The sequence below is a fragment of the Myripristis murdjan genome, chromosome 5 (genome assembly GCF_902150065.1).
Source record: "Myripristis murdjan chromosome 5, fMyrMur1.1, whole genome shotgun sequence".
In the NCBI taxonomy this organism is placed as follows: Eukaryota; Metazoa; Chordata; class Actinopteri; order Holocentriformes; family Holocentridae; genus Myripristis; species Myripristis murdjan.
The window spans coordinates 18443154-18463676 of record NC_043984.1 but is presented as its reverse complement, the minus strand read 5'-3'; the positions used below and the strand labels follow the sequence as shown (position 1 = coordinate 18463676).

At 41.0% G+C, this 20523-nt stretch overlaps 1 protein-coding gene across 1 annotated transcript; it reads left to right on the top strand.

Moving 5' to 3' along the window:
• The first annotated feature begins 374 nt into the window (after positions 1-374).
• dstyk (dual serine/threonine and tyrosine protein kinase) lies at positions 375-19724 on the top strand. The gene is made up of 14 exons (XM_030050666.1): positions 375-567; positions 2367-2776; positions 5418-5948; positions 6085-6280; positions 10315-10553; positions 10811-10894; positions 10980-11156; positions 15153-15282; positions 16063-16219; positions 16896-17028; positions 17136-17249; positions 18429-18543; positions 19011-19145; positions 19388-19724. The coding sequence occupies exons 1-14, from the start codon at positions 375-377 to the stop codon at positions 19573-19575; spliced, it is 2802 nt and encodes a 933-aa protein (XP_029906526.1). The 3' UTR covers positions 19576-19724.
• The last annotated feature ends 799 nt before the right edge of the window (positions 19725-20523 follow it).

The following is a 20523-nucleotide window of genomic DNA, read 5'->3' as shown; positions in this document are numbered from 1 at the left end:
GCACGAACTTAGGTTAGCAGTGCTCGTGAGCTTTCCATCATAACAATAAAAGCACCAATTGATAGTCTTCATTCATTGTCTTTAGAGGCTGTCCAACACTAACGCTGCTTTAATGCCAATGAAATACATGGTCGGAGTTCTAGCACAGGCGTTTTATGTTTGAATTGGTTATATAACAGCGTCGCTGTATGATGGGCAAAGATTACCCCTAGCCTGCACGTAACCACAGATATGATCACAGGGCACTTGATGCATTGAATTGAATGTGAGCGTCTCACTAATAAGACGCTTAATCTGGGTGTTGTGAGAATCTGTGCCTGCCTTGGAGCAATAACACCCTTGCAAAATCGGAGCAGAAGTCTCAGCTTTTGGCCATGGAGGGAAATTTACAGAAAACGACCCAGTTAGCTCGAGAACTAACACGGATACTCAACAGCTACAACAAGCACTCCATACAGTTGAAAAAGAACCTGAAAGAGACTGATATATTCTTCCGGGAAATAAAACAGAATTACAGCAATGCTTGTGCATCAGCCATAAGCTCGGACGCAGCCTCTCTGGAGGCAGGTAAGTGTCGGTACCTGCAACAGCAACATGTGATCATGTTGCACAGTGCACCCAGATGTCTTTACTTTTGTATATTTAACAATGCCAAGACATGAAAAACAGCCATATTTTTGTGATTTCAAGCATGTTGTTGTCATGTATCCCTTAAGAGAACATAATAGGAGACTGAGTTGGTGATCTACCAGGAAAAACTAACAATCAGCTGCTGCTGCCAAGTAATTTCTCCTCCAACACTTAGACTGGAAAAACGCATTAATTAGGGTTAGGGGAAACTAAAGAGATTAAAGGCCCTTTCAGAAGCATGAGCAGCCTAAGTGCACCAAATATGTTGAGATTTATGCACATGAACAGTGGGAGCACCACACTAGTTGGCTGAAAGCCTGGGATGTCAGGCATTCTCCTTTGCATTAATTGTGTGCTGTATCTGAGTGTGTGTGTGTGTGTGTGTGTGTGTCATTCAGTGAGGGGAGTTGGGTGGCTCAAGTATAAGATAAAATTCCCATGCATAAAACAAATTTCCTGTAGACTTTCCATAGGTTTAAAAGTTGGGGGCAGTTGTCGAAGTGACACAGACCATGGACAAACCTCTGTATCTTAGAGCCCAGCTTCAGGAATACTCTGTCTGTCATGTCATGTTACTGCATTACAACAATTTCCACAGAAGAATGTTTTTTAACTTGTTTCAGTCATTGCTACATGTACCCTAACGTCTCATGGGAATATTTCCCCAGTTTTTGACTCTACTATTTGGATACTTATCTGTGTAGAAAATAGATTAACCACACTGGATGACAACCCCGATTACAGTGATGTTATGCTGATAAAAATTGTAATGATTCACATCTACAGTGGTAGCTTAGGCCATTGGAGCTGGTAGCATGTACGTAAAGCAGGCCATTTTTTTTTCTCTCTATACTGAATGGAGAATGTTAATCCTAAAATTAATCTGTTAGCGAAATAAGACTATAATGCCACCTTTCACAGGCAAAGCCAAATGCATGTCTTCACCTAGCAACTAGAGAAATCAAGCAAATGTCTTGGTTAGACTTATTTTACTCCACAAAAATGCACAGTAGCGTAACATATAAAATAGTCCTTGATCTATAACTTAAGTAGAGGTCATACAGGGATCTACAAGGATAGCTTATTGGAAAAACTGAGGCTGTTGAGCATAGTCTGTACACTGATGGGCACATCAGATGTTTAGCACAGGTCTGGCTTCATGTAGCCTGAGGGCTTTAATGCTTCATGTAAGGTACAGTCAACTGGTAATGCCAGATTAGAGGAACAGTTTTAGTAAAACTTGGTGGATAGGAGAGACAAATGCAGTGGACTGTTAAATGTAGAGTGGGTCATTCATTGCTGGCCCCTATTCTTTGTTGTAAGTGTTTTTCACCGTGACTCAGCATCATTGAGGATTATGTCTGTTACCCTCAAATCATCACAGTGAATTGCTTCTTCTGTGTGCACTTCATGTCTCAGGGTTGGGTCAGGAATGAACGGCACAAAGAAAGAGGCCAGATTTAACACCCACTTTAACATTTTGCTGTCACAGAAGAGTGATCAGTATCCTGGTAGTGAAGCTCAGGAAATCTGATGTCTTTCATTAACTTATTTCTGAATCCAAGCTGACCAAGAATTCCTTAAGTATTGATTGCAATTCACTGGTGTGAATAAGGGGGATTAGAGCCGCCTACTAGAGTGATGGAGGATGTTTAGTTTTAATCCCTGGATAACCCGTTGTGTTTCCAATCATTGCTCAATATATCACCACTTTTCTCCTGTCTCTCTTCCCCCAGGCCAACTTAGCTGCATCTCTTTCCCCAGCCATGAGGAAGAGTTCTTACGCAACACGGTGGGTGCTGCCCCTTACATCCTGGTGCTGGGACAGGACTGTGCTGCCCGCTATCAGCTGCTCAACTGCCTCCTGGGGGAGAGGCTGCTACCACTGGGCCCTGAGGCTGGGGAGGCTTGTGAAGGGGTCCAGGGCATTGTGTGCAAGAGGAGGAAGTTGTGCTTCACCCATGGGAGACAGACACGGCTCAGCCTGGCGCTGCCTGGCCAGTATGAGCTGGTCCACCAGTTGGCGGCTAACTGTGGCCGCTGGGACACAGTGCCCCGGGAGGACCTGGAGATCCACGAGGAGTGTGAAGACCCGGCCCACAGGCTGGCAGAACTGGAGATTACCCTGCACCACCCTCTGCTACAGGTACGCTTCAGGTCATAGCCAGGCCAGCAGAGAGGGCATCTGCATGAGTTAAAGTGGAGTGTCAGTCCAAGTATAATTTGTATAAGGTCAAGAGAGACAGCACTTACCGTATACTTACTGAGAGATGGAATAACTAAGAAATCATTTTGGTAATTATTTAGTCCACGTATATGTAAGCTTAGTCACTGTACATAGTAAAATTTTGTTAGCATTTTGTTGTTACGGTAATCAGTTTGGTATAGCTCTCAGGTGGAACTGAGGTCTGTCACAGCGCATGGTGGTCACACACAGCCCAGTTTGGTCCTCCAGTTTGGTTTGAGCATGGCAATGAGTATCTCCTAACCTGGATTAGACTCATTCATGTCGTAATACTCAAAGCATCATTTTTTGTGAGGTGTTATTTGTCTTCCTATGATAACGCACAAAGGAGAGGATTGATTTTTTTTTCATCATTGTCTCTGGCTGGAACTAGGCTGTTTCACTCACACATGGCTTAGCTGGCATACAGATTACTGACCAGAGCTGATTAATTCCTGGGTTTTTCCTTCTTTTCATTACCTAATTTGTGGTTCTGTAAGGGAATACAGCGTTGCCACAGTTGCCTTTTTTCCTATTCAGTTTTCAAGAACTCCTGACAAACACAGCTAACTGATTTGGCATGGTGTGAGGATTGTGGTTATTCCTTGTCATGTGTGAAACGTGGAAATTAGTGTCTAATCCTTTAGACCAAGGCCTCTTAGCAAGCATCAGACCGCCGCAGAAACTAGGCCTAGCATTGCTTCAAGGCTGCCCACCCGCCCAACCCCCTTACGTAATGGCACCGGTCTGGTGCGATTCACATGACTAGGCCATGTAAAAAAAATCCCAAACCCTTTGCTGTGATGAAGTTGCCACCGTTACAGCTGAATCCTGGGACACTGCTTATACATGTCGCTGCGGACATTTTTTATTTATGTTTTTTTTTTTTTTTTTTTTTAATTTCAGTGTTTTCCTGGGACTTTGAGTGAGATGTGCTAATTGAAAAGTGTTTTGCACAGCTTTGCGATCCACAGTCCTAACTCCAAATTTGTGACGCTCATAAACATATTCTTTAAAATACATTAATTAAATGCAAAGGCCCTGCATCAAGTACATTTTCAATTATGTTGATATTGAAAAGTTCCCTTCAGTTTTGTCTTGTTTTGACTATCTGTGTCACTCAGCACTTTTGTTTGAATTTGTATTGAACACCGGGCCGTAAACAACTAAATTATTGTTTGGAAGACGTAAACTACATGTTTTACATAACGGAGATTTAATACAGATCTGTCAGTGCGACGTTAGATTTACTGTCTTTGAAGATACGTTTTTTGGTTTCCCAATTTGTCTCCCTGATGAAAATGTCTACTTGTAGTGAGTTATGTTAGTTTTGACTGAATTTGATTTCAGCATGTGTGAATTGTTTAAAACCTTTGATTGCAATCATTCAGGAACTATAGGTGTCTCTTTAAAATCTTACAATCTAATGTAGTGCACGTTTCTGGGCTATTTCTCTGATGAATGAATGTAGATTTAAGTGTTTACTTGGTGTAAATGAAAGCAGAGGACCTCTCTGCTTACTGTGGTATTCACACAACCCTGTGATAATCACAGTACGGTGCTTTGGAGGTCAAAAGATGAGAACCAACTTGCTAATTAGCCTTCTCTTCATCCCAGAGTGTGCCCATGCTTCCTTCCCCGGCTTAGACACACAATAACTCAGAGGACGTAAAGGCTGCTAACCTACTGCCACATTGCTAAAATGCTTTTGAGCTGCATGATCCAGCTTGATTGTTCACTGCCTGTGCTCCACGAGTTCATTTTGCTTATTAACAAAGGGTTGAGATATTAGCAAATGCTCTTAAAATGAGCTATTAAAAGAAAATTCCAGCGTCTTATATGGCCATTTGTCTGTTTGACTGTTATTTTTACAGATAAAACACGGTCAGATGGTAGACACTAATTTGTATGAATTTTTTTTTTTTTTTTTTAAAGACATACAGTGGCAAACCCTCTATTGAGGGGTTGTTGTTGGAAATTAACCACATTAAGGCAATTCAAACATTGCAGTTATTTTGGTTGGTTGTTAACAAAATGTTTGCAGGCTATCTTTGTTCCAAAGAGAGACTGGTCAGTTGGTCTCGGCTCTTGTTTCTTGGAGACAGGACTGACTGTCTCCTTTGTGTGGCTGTTACTCATTCCTGCCTCTCTTTTCTCCATTTCTCTTTTTCCCTCCCTCACTGTGTCTCCTTCTCACGCTCTCCAATTCTATTTTTGTTAATGTTGTAATTCATCAAAGGTTAAGCAAATCTTTTTGCTCATGTCATCTTTCTGCCCTGTCACCGATCTTCCCAAGACCACCATAAAGTTTACGTGCAACAGTGATGTGTGGCTGCACTTTTCTTTACTCTTGCAGTGGAATCCTTTTTATTGTAAAACTGTGTGAAAACCATGTCTCCAGTTTTGTTGACACTTTATCACCCAGAAGCTATGGTTTTTCCTCTTGTGGTCCAATGCAGTCGGTCAAGAAATTTCATACAAACAGATCTCCTAATAATTACTTTCATACAAAGAGAAAGGAAAATAACATTGTCCATGGTTTATTTGTGGTTTGCTCCATCAGGAAGTTAAGATCATGGTGGTGCCTTGTCCAAGTGTCCAGCCCATAGAGGAGGCCTTGGATGACTGTACTCGCAACGTGATCCCCATCATACTCTACGCCCTCAACCAGGACTCCCTCAGTACAGAGCAAGTGGCTGAGCTCCGCAAGGTCAGGCAGATGCTCTCCTTTCCCATCTGCTTTATCCGTATCCCTGCCACCATGCCAGAGGCCTCCCCAGAGCCTGGCCGCAGGGCAGAGAGGGAGAAGGAGAAGGAGAAAGAGAAAGAGAAAGAACGGGAGAAGAGCACCCTCCACAAGCAGCTGCTCTCCCTTGGCTTCCTAAGTGGCACGGTGGGGAACTGCCCCTGTGGTGCCCCTGCACAGACACCCAGCCCCGGGTCCAAGCCCCAGAACATGCTGGTTGAGGCCTTAGAGAGACTGCACCGGCCGCTGGTGCCCTTTGTTCGCCAGGTGCTTCATTACCAGCAGGTGGATGCTGCCAACCTGCTGAATGGGATTCACTGTCGCTGTCTAGATCTTTTCATCAACCAGGTGAGACAACAGAGCTTCTCAGCATCATCAGCGTCTCTCTGTGCTTACTCGTCCACTTCACCCTCATGTGACAATACGTTGCCCCAACTGATATGGCTGACAGAATATTTGTCGTCCCTTCTTTGTGTCTCTGCAGGCTTTTGACATGCAGAGGGACCTGCAGATAACACCCCGCAGGCTCGAGTACACACGGGAAAAAGAGGTTGAGCTGTTCGCCTCCCTGATGGCGATTGCCAACCGCAAGCAGGAGGAAATGAAGGAGATGATTGTGGAGACACTCAGCAGCATGAAAGAGCAGTTGTTGGAGGATGCTGCCAACCTGGAGTTCACAGGTTAGTGTCATCGCCGTCGGTAAACACTGCGGCTAAATGCCAGTTTTGGAGAAAGAGATATCCATGCGGCAGCCTGTGGCAAGGGGAACCTGGATGTCAGCGTAGGGTTATTTATTTGCAAAATTTAGTGTTCAAAATCAAAGGCAGGAAAGTTTAAGTATTATTTATATCTTATTTTGTGCATTGTTTGTTTTATGTCTGCCATAAAAATGAGAGGTTCATAAGGAGGGTGACTCCTCCACTTTGTATCACTTGCGTCACTGGTGAATGCAGTGATTTTGCCATGCATATACTTAATGGCGGTGTACACTGCTGAGGTAGGTGTCTGAAAGCAAGACACCCAGTCGTAACCAGGACCATGGCTGCTGTTCTGGTGCTGACTCCATGTTTTCGCCTCCCTGTAGAGGGGAGCAAATGATAAGAGAATTTCACTCTCATTATTATTATATCTTGCATTATCCCCCCCAATAACTGCCAATAACTGCCAATAACTGATGATGTTTCCAAACTTGTGATTGATGGCCAAGAGCAGGCATTTCATTTGTGTATATTATTTGTCTATTTTTTGTTTCTCATGTTTTTCCACATTAATGTGGGTCACTTTTCCTGGTTGACCTTACAGTATCCAACAATGGTGATTTTATTTGTTTGTGATGAATCTACATCTTCACAGTGGTTTTTATCAGTTGTTATTGTGTCAACACAATATGGCTCAGAAATTTCTGTGTAGGGCATTTCCTGTTCGATGTAGACTTGAGAGAAAGACAATACATTCTTTTATTCAGTATGGACTGGCTGGCAAAGTTTGGGCCTATTCCACATGCTTCATATTATGACAGATCAAAAATAAACAAGCATGCTGTGATGCTGTCTTTCTTTTTTGTTGGTTGAAAGTGTGACCGTTTCTGTCTCATTGTCCACAAAGTCATTTGTGACTCAAAATGGAATAGTCAAACTTGTGAAAGTTTCGCTCTCTACTTTGTTCTGTTAACAGTTCTGTAAAAAAGGTTGGTTTTACTCTGGACAAAAGCCATAGTCACCATACAAAGAATTTATTACAAATTGGCTTTTTCATCTATTACAGGACGAGTGTTAGCATAAACAAGTTTTACAAACTTTATAAAGCCCCATGACTACATTAAATCCTTGGATGACAGTATTCTACAAACTAGATTCTGTATTGTGCAGCCAGACTAAATTATTTGTAAACATGAAGTAATGATTTTTCCCTCAACTGGACATATATTGTTTTGGAACAGAACAGTTCATTATGTCTGCCAGGCGGTAGCCTGGAGGGGATCATATGTTTGGTCGTGTGTGTGTGTGTGTGTGTGTGTGTGTGTGTGTGTGTGTCTGCAGCTAGTCTCGCATACCAGTGGGTCTATCAGCCTAATATTTTTTGCACAAAGTTACATCTGTATAATGAAGACCCTGCTGTGATTCAAAAATTTTTTTGTAAAACATTTGTTGTAGCTACTTCCCTCTCTTCATTCACTGTCTAGCTTGCTCGACCACTGCTGCTCTCTCTCTCTCTCTCTCTCTCTCTCTCTCTCTCTCTCTCTCTTTGCATAACGCTGGGCCTATCAGCCTAATATATTTTTTATCCTATTATGGCTGTTTTTGCCCCGATTGCAGATGGGAAAAAAATTCAGGACTTGCATTGTGTTTATTTTGGCAAATTTATAACATGCACTGCTGATGAAGAAAGTCAAAACACAGAGCAGACAAATGGCAGAAAGACACTGTTAAAAATGTTAGAGGGACATGTAATCTATCAAAAAAGTGGGGCTTTTAAATAGGTAAAATAGCCTTCATGACTGTAAAAAATGACAACGTGTAAAAACAGCCATCGTGAGGAGAGAAAGAGAAAGAGACAGAAAGAGAGAGAGAGACACAAACACACACACACACACACACACACACACACAGAGACACACACACACAGGGAGAGAGACAGAGAGAGACACACACAGACAAAGAGAGAGACACACAGAGACAGAACAAGAAACAACTTAACTTGAGAGGCTTTGGGAGTTTTATGGTTTACTTTGTGTACTGTACTGTATAACATTTGCATCATACAGTAATTTAATTTGTAATTTGACAAGTGTTTGACAATACCATTAGCTGCCGAGTCTCTCCTGAGTTTTGTTTAGCACATAGGCTGGCCTGTAGTGCAGAAAAGGCGAGATACGCCTGGTGGAGCTAAGCAGTCTACTGAGGTCACCCTTCTAGTTTAAGTATTTTTTGATAGAGCCTTTGAAGCCTATGAAATTAAATTGCCAGTACAAATGTCAGTGACCTTCATTCAGAAATTTCAGTTATGACCACATTATTCCACAATGACCAAGTGAGTGCTGCATTTATTTTGGTTCTGTTTGTAACTTACCAGCTAAAGATGTCCTTTCTTGATTATGTCTTTATTCTTTGTAAGTCCCCATTACAGAAGATGCCTGACTCGTGGCTCCCAAGCTGCAGCCTATTCAGCTAATTTCCCATTTAGCCATTCTCTTGCAGCTTTTTGATGTATATCTCTCTGAGGGAGAGGGTACAGACCACTGACTTATCTCCTCTGGCCCTTTTTGACCCCTGTGAGGAAATTCTCTTTTCTTTTGCCTTCTCTAGCCATGGTTTGCGTTTTTTATATGGACTCTGATCACAGACAGTGTTTGTCTCTTTGTTTCTTTTTGTTTCTTTTAAACTGTAGGAGAACATTATAATGGCACAATAGTAATATTTTTATTAAAAAAAGAGCTTTCCTAGAGCTAAACCTGAACCAACTGCATTTCACAAGTTGTTCAAACATGGCCATAAGCTCTGACATGAAGGATTAAAATTTTGGACAAACAGAATTTGCATTTAATTTTTATATCAGGCAAAAGGCTCTTCTTTAGTCACTTGCAGTGAACAAGCAGATCCATGGTCAGTGTGTTGCTCAGGGACACTTCAGGAGGACACATGGCAGTCACAAGGCTCAGGGTTCATACATGTGCTGAAAACCTTGAAAATGCTTGAATTTTAATGTGGTATTTCAAGGTTTGAAAAGTGCTTGGATTCTGAATAAAGTGCTTGAAACTGCCTGAAATTGCAATTGCATTACTTTAATAACAAATAACTGGGACAGTGACACATTTTGAATTTTTTTTTCTTCTGTAGAATGCCGTCACTAAACATAATTTTGGTTGTTTATAGCACAGTAACATCTGATTTAATGTGATAATATTTAATGTCATTAATTTACCACAGCCATAAGGTGCTGGAAAAGCTTGAAAATGCACCTTGAAAATGCTTGAATTTGATTTAAGAGGAGATGTAAGAACCCTAAAGGACTGAACCTGTGACATTTCCGTCATAGGAAGGTCAGTGTAACCACTAGCCCGCCCTGCTTCTTTATGTCCTCTGTATGTTTTGTGCACAATGTGAATTTAACAGTTAGTGGTATTTAATTGTTAAAAGGCACAAAATAACAAATTGCGAGGAAAAATAAATTGATAGATCAAAATGTTGATTGTCTTTTGTTTCATTTATCTCTGTCAAGTGATCAAATTAAATGTTGATTTCACAGCGTTGGAGGTGCTTCTTTTCTTCAATTTCTGATGATCTTTGGCTAGCTGACTAATGAATGGACACCAAACCATGCCATGACTTGTCCCATTCAGGCTGAGCAGAGCACATGATGACAAGGCAATAGATGTAGTAGAAACCACCACAACACTCCCAGCTGTATTTAAAGCAGTTCCATCACTAACTCCCCTCTCTTCGTCATTACGTTCTTATTTTAACTTCTGTAAGCTGTTTCATGATACAGTCATGGTATGATTAAAATATATTGCTATGGTTGTGAAATGCTTCTTTCTTCCTGTGCATCTTTATGTGAAACTGTCAAGTGACTATCTCTTTCTGGGGTCTCTTAACATTACCATGCGTGGACTTCACTGTGCTGATTTATTAAACACATCATGTGTTGAGAATGTGATAGGATTATGTGAACTTTCCATGAACCTGACAAACTTTTCACTCTCTTTCAACCGCAGACATCATTGTGACAACTAACGGAGAGCCTGTTACCTCAAAAGAGATCAAATCTTGCATCCATCAGATACAGGAGCTAATAGTGGTTCGTTTGAACCAGGCAGTTGCAAATAAGCTGATCAGCTCTGTGGACTATTTGAGGGAGAGCTTCGTAGGAACCCTGGAGCGATGTCTCAGCAGTCTGGAGAAGTCTAACATGGACTTCTCCGTCCATAATGTCACTTCCAATCACCTCAAACAGGTGGGCTGTGGTCTAATAATTTATTTGGTATCCAGTATACCTAACATGAAGAGCAAAGATGCTTAAATGTGAACAATAGCATCATATTTCTTACATCCTGTTAAACATTTTTGTTCTTCTTTGGTCAAGTCTGTATATCTTCAGTACAGAGCAATAACCTGATTGGAGCCCAGTCTCAAAGCAACAAAAGGACATGTTATACCATCTCAGTCAGTGAGTTTTCCCTTACATTTTCTCCCCTTTCTCCCCTGCCTCAGATATTAAACGCTGCCTATCATGTGGAAGTGACCTTTCATTCAGGATCGTCTGTCACACGACTCGTCTGGGAGCAGATCAAACAGGCAAGTAGCACAAATTCAGCTCCAGCAGTATCCAGAAATGTTTTTCAAATTCCTTGTCATCTCACTCTCTCTTCTTCTCTTGTAGATAATCCAGAGGATTACATTTGTGAATCCTCCTGCCATCACTCCAGAGTGGAAGAGGAAGGTTGCCCAGGACGCCATAGAAAGTCTCAGTGCTGCCAAACTGGCCAGGAGCATCTGCTCCCAGTTCAGAACACGCCTCAACAGCTCCCATGATGCCTTCGCAGCTTCCCTCCGTCAGGTTAACTTTCTCTACTATATGACCTCTCTTGTCAGTAAAGTTCATTGTTTCCCTTTTGACACACCACTAGATCTGAAATTTTATTGAAATTACAATATGCTAAAGTACACTATCCAACGCAATGGAGGTAAAATGTGTGTTAAAGGTAAAATGTGGACCAATATACTGTTATATAAAATATTGTGGTGCTGCAGAGATGCCCTGGCCTACATATTGTGATTGTTGTTTGTAAAATCACATCATCATTATCATTTTAATAGTTCTTTCAGTGAAGATGAAAATTTTGAAACAATATATTTATTATCTGTGTTTTACCACATTATTTAGCTGTACTAATGAGTGTGCAAGAACAAAAAAACAAATATACTCGTGTTGTATAGCTGCATGATATTTTTTATTAATACTATAATGACAGCCCTTATTTGAGATTATTCAGGTCCTTGACAACAGGCATGGTTTCCTTTTGCCTTTCAGATCCAATATTCTAATAGCAACGTCTCAAGGTTTCTGTGATGATAGCCCTCACATGACAGACAGTGTGATTCACTGACTACATTTCTATGCTCACTAATTCTTCAAAAATTACAGATTAATTGGGTGAGACTGTGGACGATTGGGGGTAATGCTTTGTAGGGTTGGTGGTGGTGGTTGGGGTGGAGGTAGTAACTGGAATATGCAAAGATTAAGTAAATATAGTATGTGTCACACAAGCAAACAGTTTGATAAAATTGTTTTTTTAATCTGAAGAGGGGCTGTAATCACATCAGTAATCACCGAATTAGCCTCTATGATGTTTCAAAGCCTGTATGATTAGCTATTAAATTACAGTTGGCAGACTTTGATTACACTAGTCATCTGATGATGCTGCAAGGAAATTACCCTATCAGAAGGCAATACACCAAACACTAGAACACATTGATTATAAGTTAATTCTTTGTGTTGCACTGCATATTACACGCAGGCATCAACTGAGGTTAAAGTTGCGTCACGTGAGATTTGTTTATGTGGCTCACAATCACAAAAGCATGTCCTGAAGGACTTAACAAAGAACAGACCTACATAAAGTTTGCTGTTCAACAGTCAGCATCAAAACCAAACGATTAAATACAGTGTACAAATAATAAAATACAGAATACAAGGGAACAAAACGAGACACAGGATACAAACTACCATTAGCCTTAGAGCCTCAGTGAAGCAAGTAAAAAAAAAGTTAACAATGAAACCTTAGTCAAAATTTATATATATCCCCCCAACCCATGGCATTTGGTTTTGAAGCAAGTATTAAAGGCAACATCAGATTACCATGCAATACTGAGGTGCTGATGCAAAGTGTCAGGCAAGCAACTTTTAAAAGCCATTCTTAACTTTGGTAAAATGTTGGGTTGTATCATTAGCTGGGCGTTACATCTGTCCACATAGTGCTGGACTGTCCTCTTTCTGTGCTTCCCTAAACTTAATCCAGAATACTGTATTTGGCTCTCTCCATTTACTGCCATAGTGTGGCAAAACAATTTCCAAAATAAAATTTTTAGTACATAAATGGACATCAACATAGAAAATTATGCCAATATAAAAAAAAAGTCCCTGTACCCATTTTTTGAAGAAACTAAATGGCTCTTTCCATGTTATTTTCCTATTTGAATTTCAAAGTAGATCCTGCAGGTAGCGTCTGTGGGAAATGTCTGCATAGTGACCTTGTGCCAGGAAGAAATGACCTGATAGTACATTTAAAAATAATAGTAATTACATGGAGGAGGGGAAAGGGTAACAGGACTTATTGTGTTTTGTTTTGGCGGAATCTGCTTAGTTTGACTTGGTTTGACTGGTTTATGTGCCAAAAGTGTTATTTTTAGGTCCTGTTTTGCAATGCTGTGGAAGTGAATAGAGAGACACAAATTACATGATTCTTGATTACAAGTCCAGGGGAGCACAGAGAAACTAACGAGGATATTTCCCCACCATGTGGACTTGTATCACACCCAGGTAGCTGTACAGCTCAGCGCTCTACTAAGTTTAATTTTGCTCAGACGAAACATCAACAAATCATTTCACAAGTTGTAATCAACTAACAGTCAAGACCCTCAGCCTTCCTCTGTCAGCAATTAGGATAAAAGAATCCTTATACTCTCATACCCATGTTTTTTTTTCCCCTATATAGCTGTTGTGAGCCTGAACAGCTGGCCTGTGAGCAGTACATCAACCATTTAATGTAATGGATGGATACAGTCAGAGATAATGGCATTTGGTTTGTTTACGCCTGCCTTTTTATTTATGTCTCTGAGGCTGCTGAACTGTTCTGCTGCTATCTTACTGGCTGCCTTCACCATCCTCAGTAGAGCGTTCTTTGTGAAGCTCTATAAAAGAGAGACTGTTTTCCTTTTTTGCACAGCACTTCAGTGTTGCACTCAAATCTTAATCTATCTATAGAAAGTCAGGGAGCCCAGTTACTTGTAATTAATTACACAGGGTGTCTGCAGGGCTTAAGAAGTCTTAAAATGTCTTCAATTCAATTTTATTGCTATATATTAGCCCTTATTAGGTCAGTGAAAAGCCTTAAATGTAGATTTATGAGGTTATCCATCTATGTCTTTATGTCAAAATTGATCAAATTCTTCTCTGTCAGTCAACATTTATGATGTTAGAAAACTTTCAAGCACCATATCTGTGATTTTGCATGTTTAGCTTTTTTTAGTGTCTGCTACTCTTTCTCCAAAGCAAGCAGTCATATTTTAGAAGTTGATATCATTTTTGCTCCCTTTTATTCAGTGGTTTTGGTTCATCCCACTACGATATGAAAATTAACTTTCCGAGACGTCATACTTTCTCCACACCAGTACTCCATCACTGTAATAAAGTCGTCCACATTAGTTTTCTGAAAGCAGCAGCACTGTTGTGTTTTGAGAAATTGGGTGGGATGAAGCGGTCTGTTCGCCTGAAAATAGTCCCTGGGGAAACATTTGCTTTACAAAGTGCATTACTGGTTCTGTGGTTTATGAATGTTTATGACTTTGTTAGCTGCAGAAGCAGAACATTATAAGGTAGGTGTTTCAACCAAAAATTCATATTTAAAAATGGAGGGGTTTTGATTATATGTTGTGAAATCTGTAGTAACCCTACATGATTTTCAAAATGATTTGATATGATGTAAAATGTGGGTAAATTGTAGTAACTGGGCCAAACATTCAACATCACTGGTATGGCTCTTTTAAGCCTGCTGAACCTAATATTGCCTTTATACTTACTTGTTTATAGCAGATCAACCCATCTCGCTTTATACCTACCCATTATTCTTCCCTGTAGAGAGAAACCTAAGCAAAAACCTTTCCCTTAGCTGTGTAAAGTTCTAACCTAAAACCTATTATAAAAAAAACAAACAAACAAAAAAACTGTCACACCAGAGAACAAAACTTCTGACTACAGGACCACGTTTCATCAACCTGCAGAAGATTAATTATTTTAGGGTCGTGGGCAAACTTCACTTTATGCTCGTTCTCACACTGGCTTTGACCCTTATGTGTATACTGAATAAACAAAAGTGGTGAGAGGACACAACCCTGGGAAGAGTCAGGATCTGAAAATAACTCCCTAGATGGACATCATGTAGTCTCTGGGCTCTGTTGGTCTAAAAAAAATAATAATAATAACAACACTCGACTGTAAATGCAAGATAGTTTTCTGTAACTTGAAGGTTTTCTACTTAGGATTTGTTTTAATGGTATTAACAGCTGAGGATAAATCAATATTGAGAATCCCGTTTTGGTTTCTTGCTACCCTTTAGTTGTTTGATTTTAAGAGCGGACGCCCTCATGGCCCTCATGAAATGGAAGCACATAATGGGTTGGTTTGTTACAGCTTTGGTTTTATTGTAGTGGATATAAAGCATTTTCTATATCCGCCTTTCACTTTCACTTTTTCTTTACTAGCTGTTCACGGTTCTTAATGCTAAGCCAGGGGAGGTTTGTGATGCTTTTGTTTTTGTTCTGTGGATATGTCCAGCTGGAGGAGGGGCACACAGGGCGGTTGGAGCGCACAGAGGACCTGTGGCTGCGTGTGAGGAAGGACCACGCCCCTCGCCTGGCCCGCCTGTCGCTGGAGAGCCGCTCCCTCAGGGATGTGCTGCTGCACGGTGAGTCATCATCAGATTCCATCACAGTTCTCTCTCATGCACACACACACACACACACACACACAAGCAGGGTTGAGATCACAGAGCCTTTTCATTTGCCGAATTTACAACACACACCTAATCTTACTCGACTCAAAACCCGCACATCCCTCTGTGATCTTGGCCATGTGTTTTTATACATGCCAGGTAATGTAATAATATATCAAGGATCTAAATAAGGGGGAGACATATCAATGTTTTTTGTTTTTTTTGTTTTTTTTTGTCAATAATAAAGTGATAAGGCATAAGGGTTGTCTTTTCCTTGTTTTAAAGGCTGCTTTACAGTAAAATGATGCGATTTTCTGAACTTATTAGACTGTTCCAGCCAGCCGTTCTACTATTTGCCCCTGCCTGCTCCAACATTATATCCACATGACTAATGACTGTTCATCAGAATTCTCTTATGCGTAAACATCTTGTGAACCAATAGTCATCGCTACACTGTCAGTGTTAAGATATTCACTCTAAGATACCATAATATGATTCTTTCCCATATCACCCAGCCTTACTAAATAACAAATAGTACTTTTGGAAATTGGAATAGATTTTTAGGCATTTGTGATTTGAACATCAGTAAACTAAGACTAGGGTGAGAGGTAGGATTATGTTGCATTGTCAAGCCTCACGTAGCTGATGTACAACGCAAATCAGCAACTATATCTTGCCAACACAATCCTTTTTGTGTGATGCAAAAAATAAACTTTGACACTGAGTAAAAGTGGCTGCATTGTACTCTGACAGGCAAGCCCAAGCTTGGCCGAGAGCTGGGCCGGGGCCAATACGGAGTGGTGTACTTGTGTGACAGTTGGGGGGGACGCTATCCCTGCGCCTTAAAATCGGTGGTGCCGCCTGATGATAAACACTGGAATGACCTGGCTTTGGAGTTTCACTATACAAGGTGAGTAACCGCGAAGAATGAAAAGAATTAGCAAACAGAGGGATAAAGGTGATATAAAGACAGCTGCTTTGTTATCATCTCACACACCCCAGTGTTAAAGCGTCTTTCTGTGGCTTGTTATTAAAAGCAGTCACACCAAAACGCCCCAGGTACAGCACACGACACTCATCCAAGTCAGTAACGCGTTATCCTGACATGCAGGAAGTTGGCGTATTAAATGTCGGTTCGGTTGAGATAAATCCCATGGCAGCTGCGTTTGTCAGCAGCCACGCTCTCTTCATTGGACATGACATTTGCCTTCATATCTGGCCCAACCACACCCTGTTTTTTTTTTTCTTTTTTTCCCCATAAAGCACATTTTGTTTTCACTGTTCAGGCCTTGAGGCTGTGTTGTGCACCCAACAACAGACTGAATTTGATATGTCAGTCTTATTAGTGCTTGTCTGATTCAACCGTCGTCATTCTGAGGAATGCAGAACATGCAGGGCTTAGTAAAGCTGTGTGAGGTCTGCCCTCATGTGGACGCCCAAACAAGAATCCCACACATACACAGCTGGGCAAAATGGATGGCTTTGACTTAATTGTCTGTGGCGTCCATAAAAACAGGATTTTGTTTTGTCCAAAAGATTTAATTTTCCACCCCCCCCCCCGTGTGTGTGTGTATGTGTTGTTTCAGGTCCCTGCCTAAACACGAGCGCTTGGTGGACCTGCATGGCTCTGTGATCGATCACACCTACGGAGGCGGTTCCAGCATTGCCGTGCTGCTTATAATGGAGCGACTGCACCGAGACCTCTACACAGGCCTGAAGGTGACATTGCAGCGCACAGAAAAAGGAGCTGTATCACTGGTTTTGATACTGAGCACAGTTTTGTCCTCCTTTCTGTCTCATGTGTCGTCCCTGTGTTTCTGTCCCAGGCGGGTTTATCACTGAGGGAGAGACTTCAGATCGCTCTGGATGTGGTGGAGGGGATCCGCTTCCTGCACAGTCAGGGCCTCTTGCACAGAGACATAAAGCTAAAGAATGTTTTGGTGAGTGCAGACCAGCTGGTCCAGCACACTGTAGACTCTGATGTTTGTTTCTTTTTTTCTTTTTTTTTTTTTTAAGGTTATTTCTTTGGCATTTCTGCATTATTAGACAGACACAGTAGAGAGAGACAGGAAAGAACACAAGGTAGAGAGAGGGAATGACAAGCAGCAAACGGCCTGAACCAGATTCAAACCCAGTGCAGCTAAGTTCAAAAATTTTTTTTTTTTTTTACCAGAAATTGATATTCCCAACGAATTTAGAAAATGATTAGGTATTTTCTGTGATTGGGATAAAAGACAGTTCATTATGATAGAATCCAGTGCTTCACTTCACTGTTTTTCATACTTTGATGAGACGGTTTATCATATTTGGCATGTATAATCAATGGGTGTTGATTTTTTGGGATCGTGTTGGAAATTTAAATTAATCATAACTGGTTTGTTATATGATAACATGAATGTTTACAGATATGGCTAATCAGCTTGAAAACGCTATAAATTCATGAAAGTTTGTCTGGTTCCTATGAAACTTGATGAGAATATTAGTATAGGGTAGATCGGCTGGTGTAGACCAGTAGTACAACTTAGACCCATAGGGGGCGCCAAAAAACACCAAAAGTTTATATCTTGCAATTGGCTCATCCTAACCTCATGAAACTCGGTACGCATGCCTCTAGTGGGTGCACAATTTTAAATTCCAGATTTGGTCAAAATAAATGTTGATGGGCATGGCCTGTAACAATTTAGCTGATAACTGAGATTGTCGTTTGAGAGTCTGGGTCAGAGTAGATTTCAAGACATGGCTTGTATATAATATAATGTGTTGATCGTTAGTGAAGTTATATGAAGCTATTAAAAACTCTGCTTTACTCTACTCTAACTCTGCTTTCGCCAGGTTTAAGTGTGGTAGTGGGCACTAAAGATACTATCACTTTGTACAGAATTGTCATAGAGACTTCATGTCACCTGTACTGAAGTGACAAAAAATAAGCAGAAACCTTTGGCTTCGGACTCCTTGGGCAACAAACAAATCACACATCTCCTACACCCAAAAAATTAGTAGGCATGTGATAAGCCATTATAATTGATATAATTTCTATGAGAGGGGAACACTCAAAGTTAAAGGAGCATTGTGTTCTGTGATGATTCTCTGATGTCTGCTGTCCCTCATGTCTTCTCCAGTTGGATAAACAGAATCGCGCAAAGATCACAGATTTGGGCTTCTGTAAACCAGAAGCTATGATGTCGGGCAGCATCGTTGGAACGCCCATCCACATGGCCCCAGAGTTGTTTACAGGTGGGATCACTGAGCCATCACACTGCCAAACATCATGTGGCTCCTGACATGATCCACACTATCAGTTCATTTCTGACTGTCCTAACAGATCCTTTTCCTCCCTCTGTGATCCTCCCCAAGATTTCTTCCAGTTTTTAGAGTTTAGATTAGGGAGTGTCGTTTTGTTTTCTATAAACTGTGGGCCTGTAAAGCCCTTTGAGACTGCAACATTGATTAGAGCCACTAAATAAACTTGAACTTAAACCAGAGGCTTGCAGCCGTCCATCATGTCACGTTGTCTTATTCTGTGTATACTGAAGATTATAACACTGTTACATGACCTCTTGTATGTGTGCACTGTGTTAATCAGCTCAGCAGTTACATTCGTACAGTCACTGCTCTGTCAAATTACACTTAATTGTGCAGAAGCCGCTTAGAAAACGCTGTCTGATGTGGTTTGCTCTCAAATGTGACTGTCTCCCCAACAGGAAAGTACGATAACTCCGTCGATGTCTATGCCTTTGGGATCCTGTTCTGGTATCTCTGTACTGGATCAGTAAAACTCCCAGAAGCCTTTGAGAAATGCTCTAGCAAGGACCAGCTCTGGAACAACGTCAAAAAAGGTGAACTACAGTAACCGCTGTGTCTAAGAAATTTAGGCTCAATCACGTTGTCAGATGTAACCTAACTGATGTTTGATACCTAAAGAAACTTTATTTAACTTGTTGGGTCTTTAAGAATGAATCCTTCGCTGTCAGGGTTTGTGGACACACTGTCTGTGTTTCTTTCGGGTCTGTTGGCATATGTTTTTGTTTGTCGGCCGAACGCACTGCCAGAGACTCTCTTGTGCTCGTGTTGTCTCCAGGTGCCAGGCCGGAGCGGTTGCCCAGTTTCGATGAGGAATGCTGGCAGCTGATGGAGGCCTGCTGGAACGGCGACCCTTCCCAGAGGCCCCTCCTCGGCATCGTCGAGCCCAGCCTGCAAAGCATCATGGTCCGGCTCTGCAATTGCAGCTCTGATCAGAAAAGCAGCAGCCTTGAGGACTCAAACTGAAACACTCCAGTACACTCCACGTAGCACGCACTTGCTCAGTACTCCGATCAGAAACATATGTTTGTTGTATTTATATTAAAAAAAAAAAAAAAAAAACTGAGCTGAAGACCAAGGACAGGTGTAACCAATTCTGCCCCAGGTGTTCTCCAGGTTCACAGTCGTTAGATCTACATTATTTATGAGGAGCTGATACAGAACAGGTTCACAGATATGTATGTTTTATTTGTTTGTGCTTTTTGTGTATTTGTATACAAACTCTAGCCTACAATATGCTTTTGTCTTAGCCGGCATGCTAATTGCTACTCGGTCATAGAATTGTTACTAGACGCAAAATGTTTTAAAAAGTAGTCCACTCCCAGTATTATGAAAGTCTATATAAAAAGATTAATTTTAGACTGTATTTAAACTGAACATACCTCTGCATCTATACAAGAACATCTTTTTTTAATAAAATGAATTGCTAAAACAGATGCTTGTGCTGTATATTGTAAGTTGTGAATTGTTATTTGTGAATGTAATTGAAGATTATCTGAGGCAAGATAGTTGAGTAGCATTTTAGGGCTAAATCACACTGAGTCCCTGTGCTCCGTGCTGGGACTGTGCCAAAGACTGACAGAACTAAAGACTAAAGAAAGACTAAACAGACGACACAGACTGACAGCGATGAACAAAACTCGTTGCTGACTTGATGTTTTCATGTGGTGGTTCTGTGTCCTCAGTGAGCAAGGTGGGCTTTGATTTACCAGTTCAGGAAATTTGATCTAAGTAAGAGGGCCAAGAGGTTTGTTGTTAGCATGGATCAAAAAACTAATGATGACAATGATAATATAATCAAAAGTGAAGAAGTCAACCCAAATGTGACGGCAACTCTGACTCGGTCATGGTCATCACTGCCTTCTAGGAGTGTGGAATATGGACAAAATCAAATATTACAATATTTTCTGACTG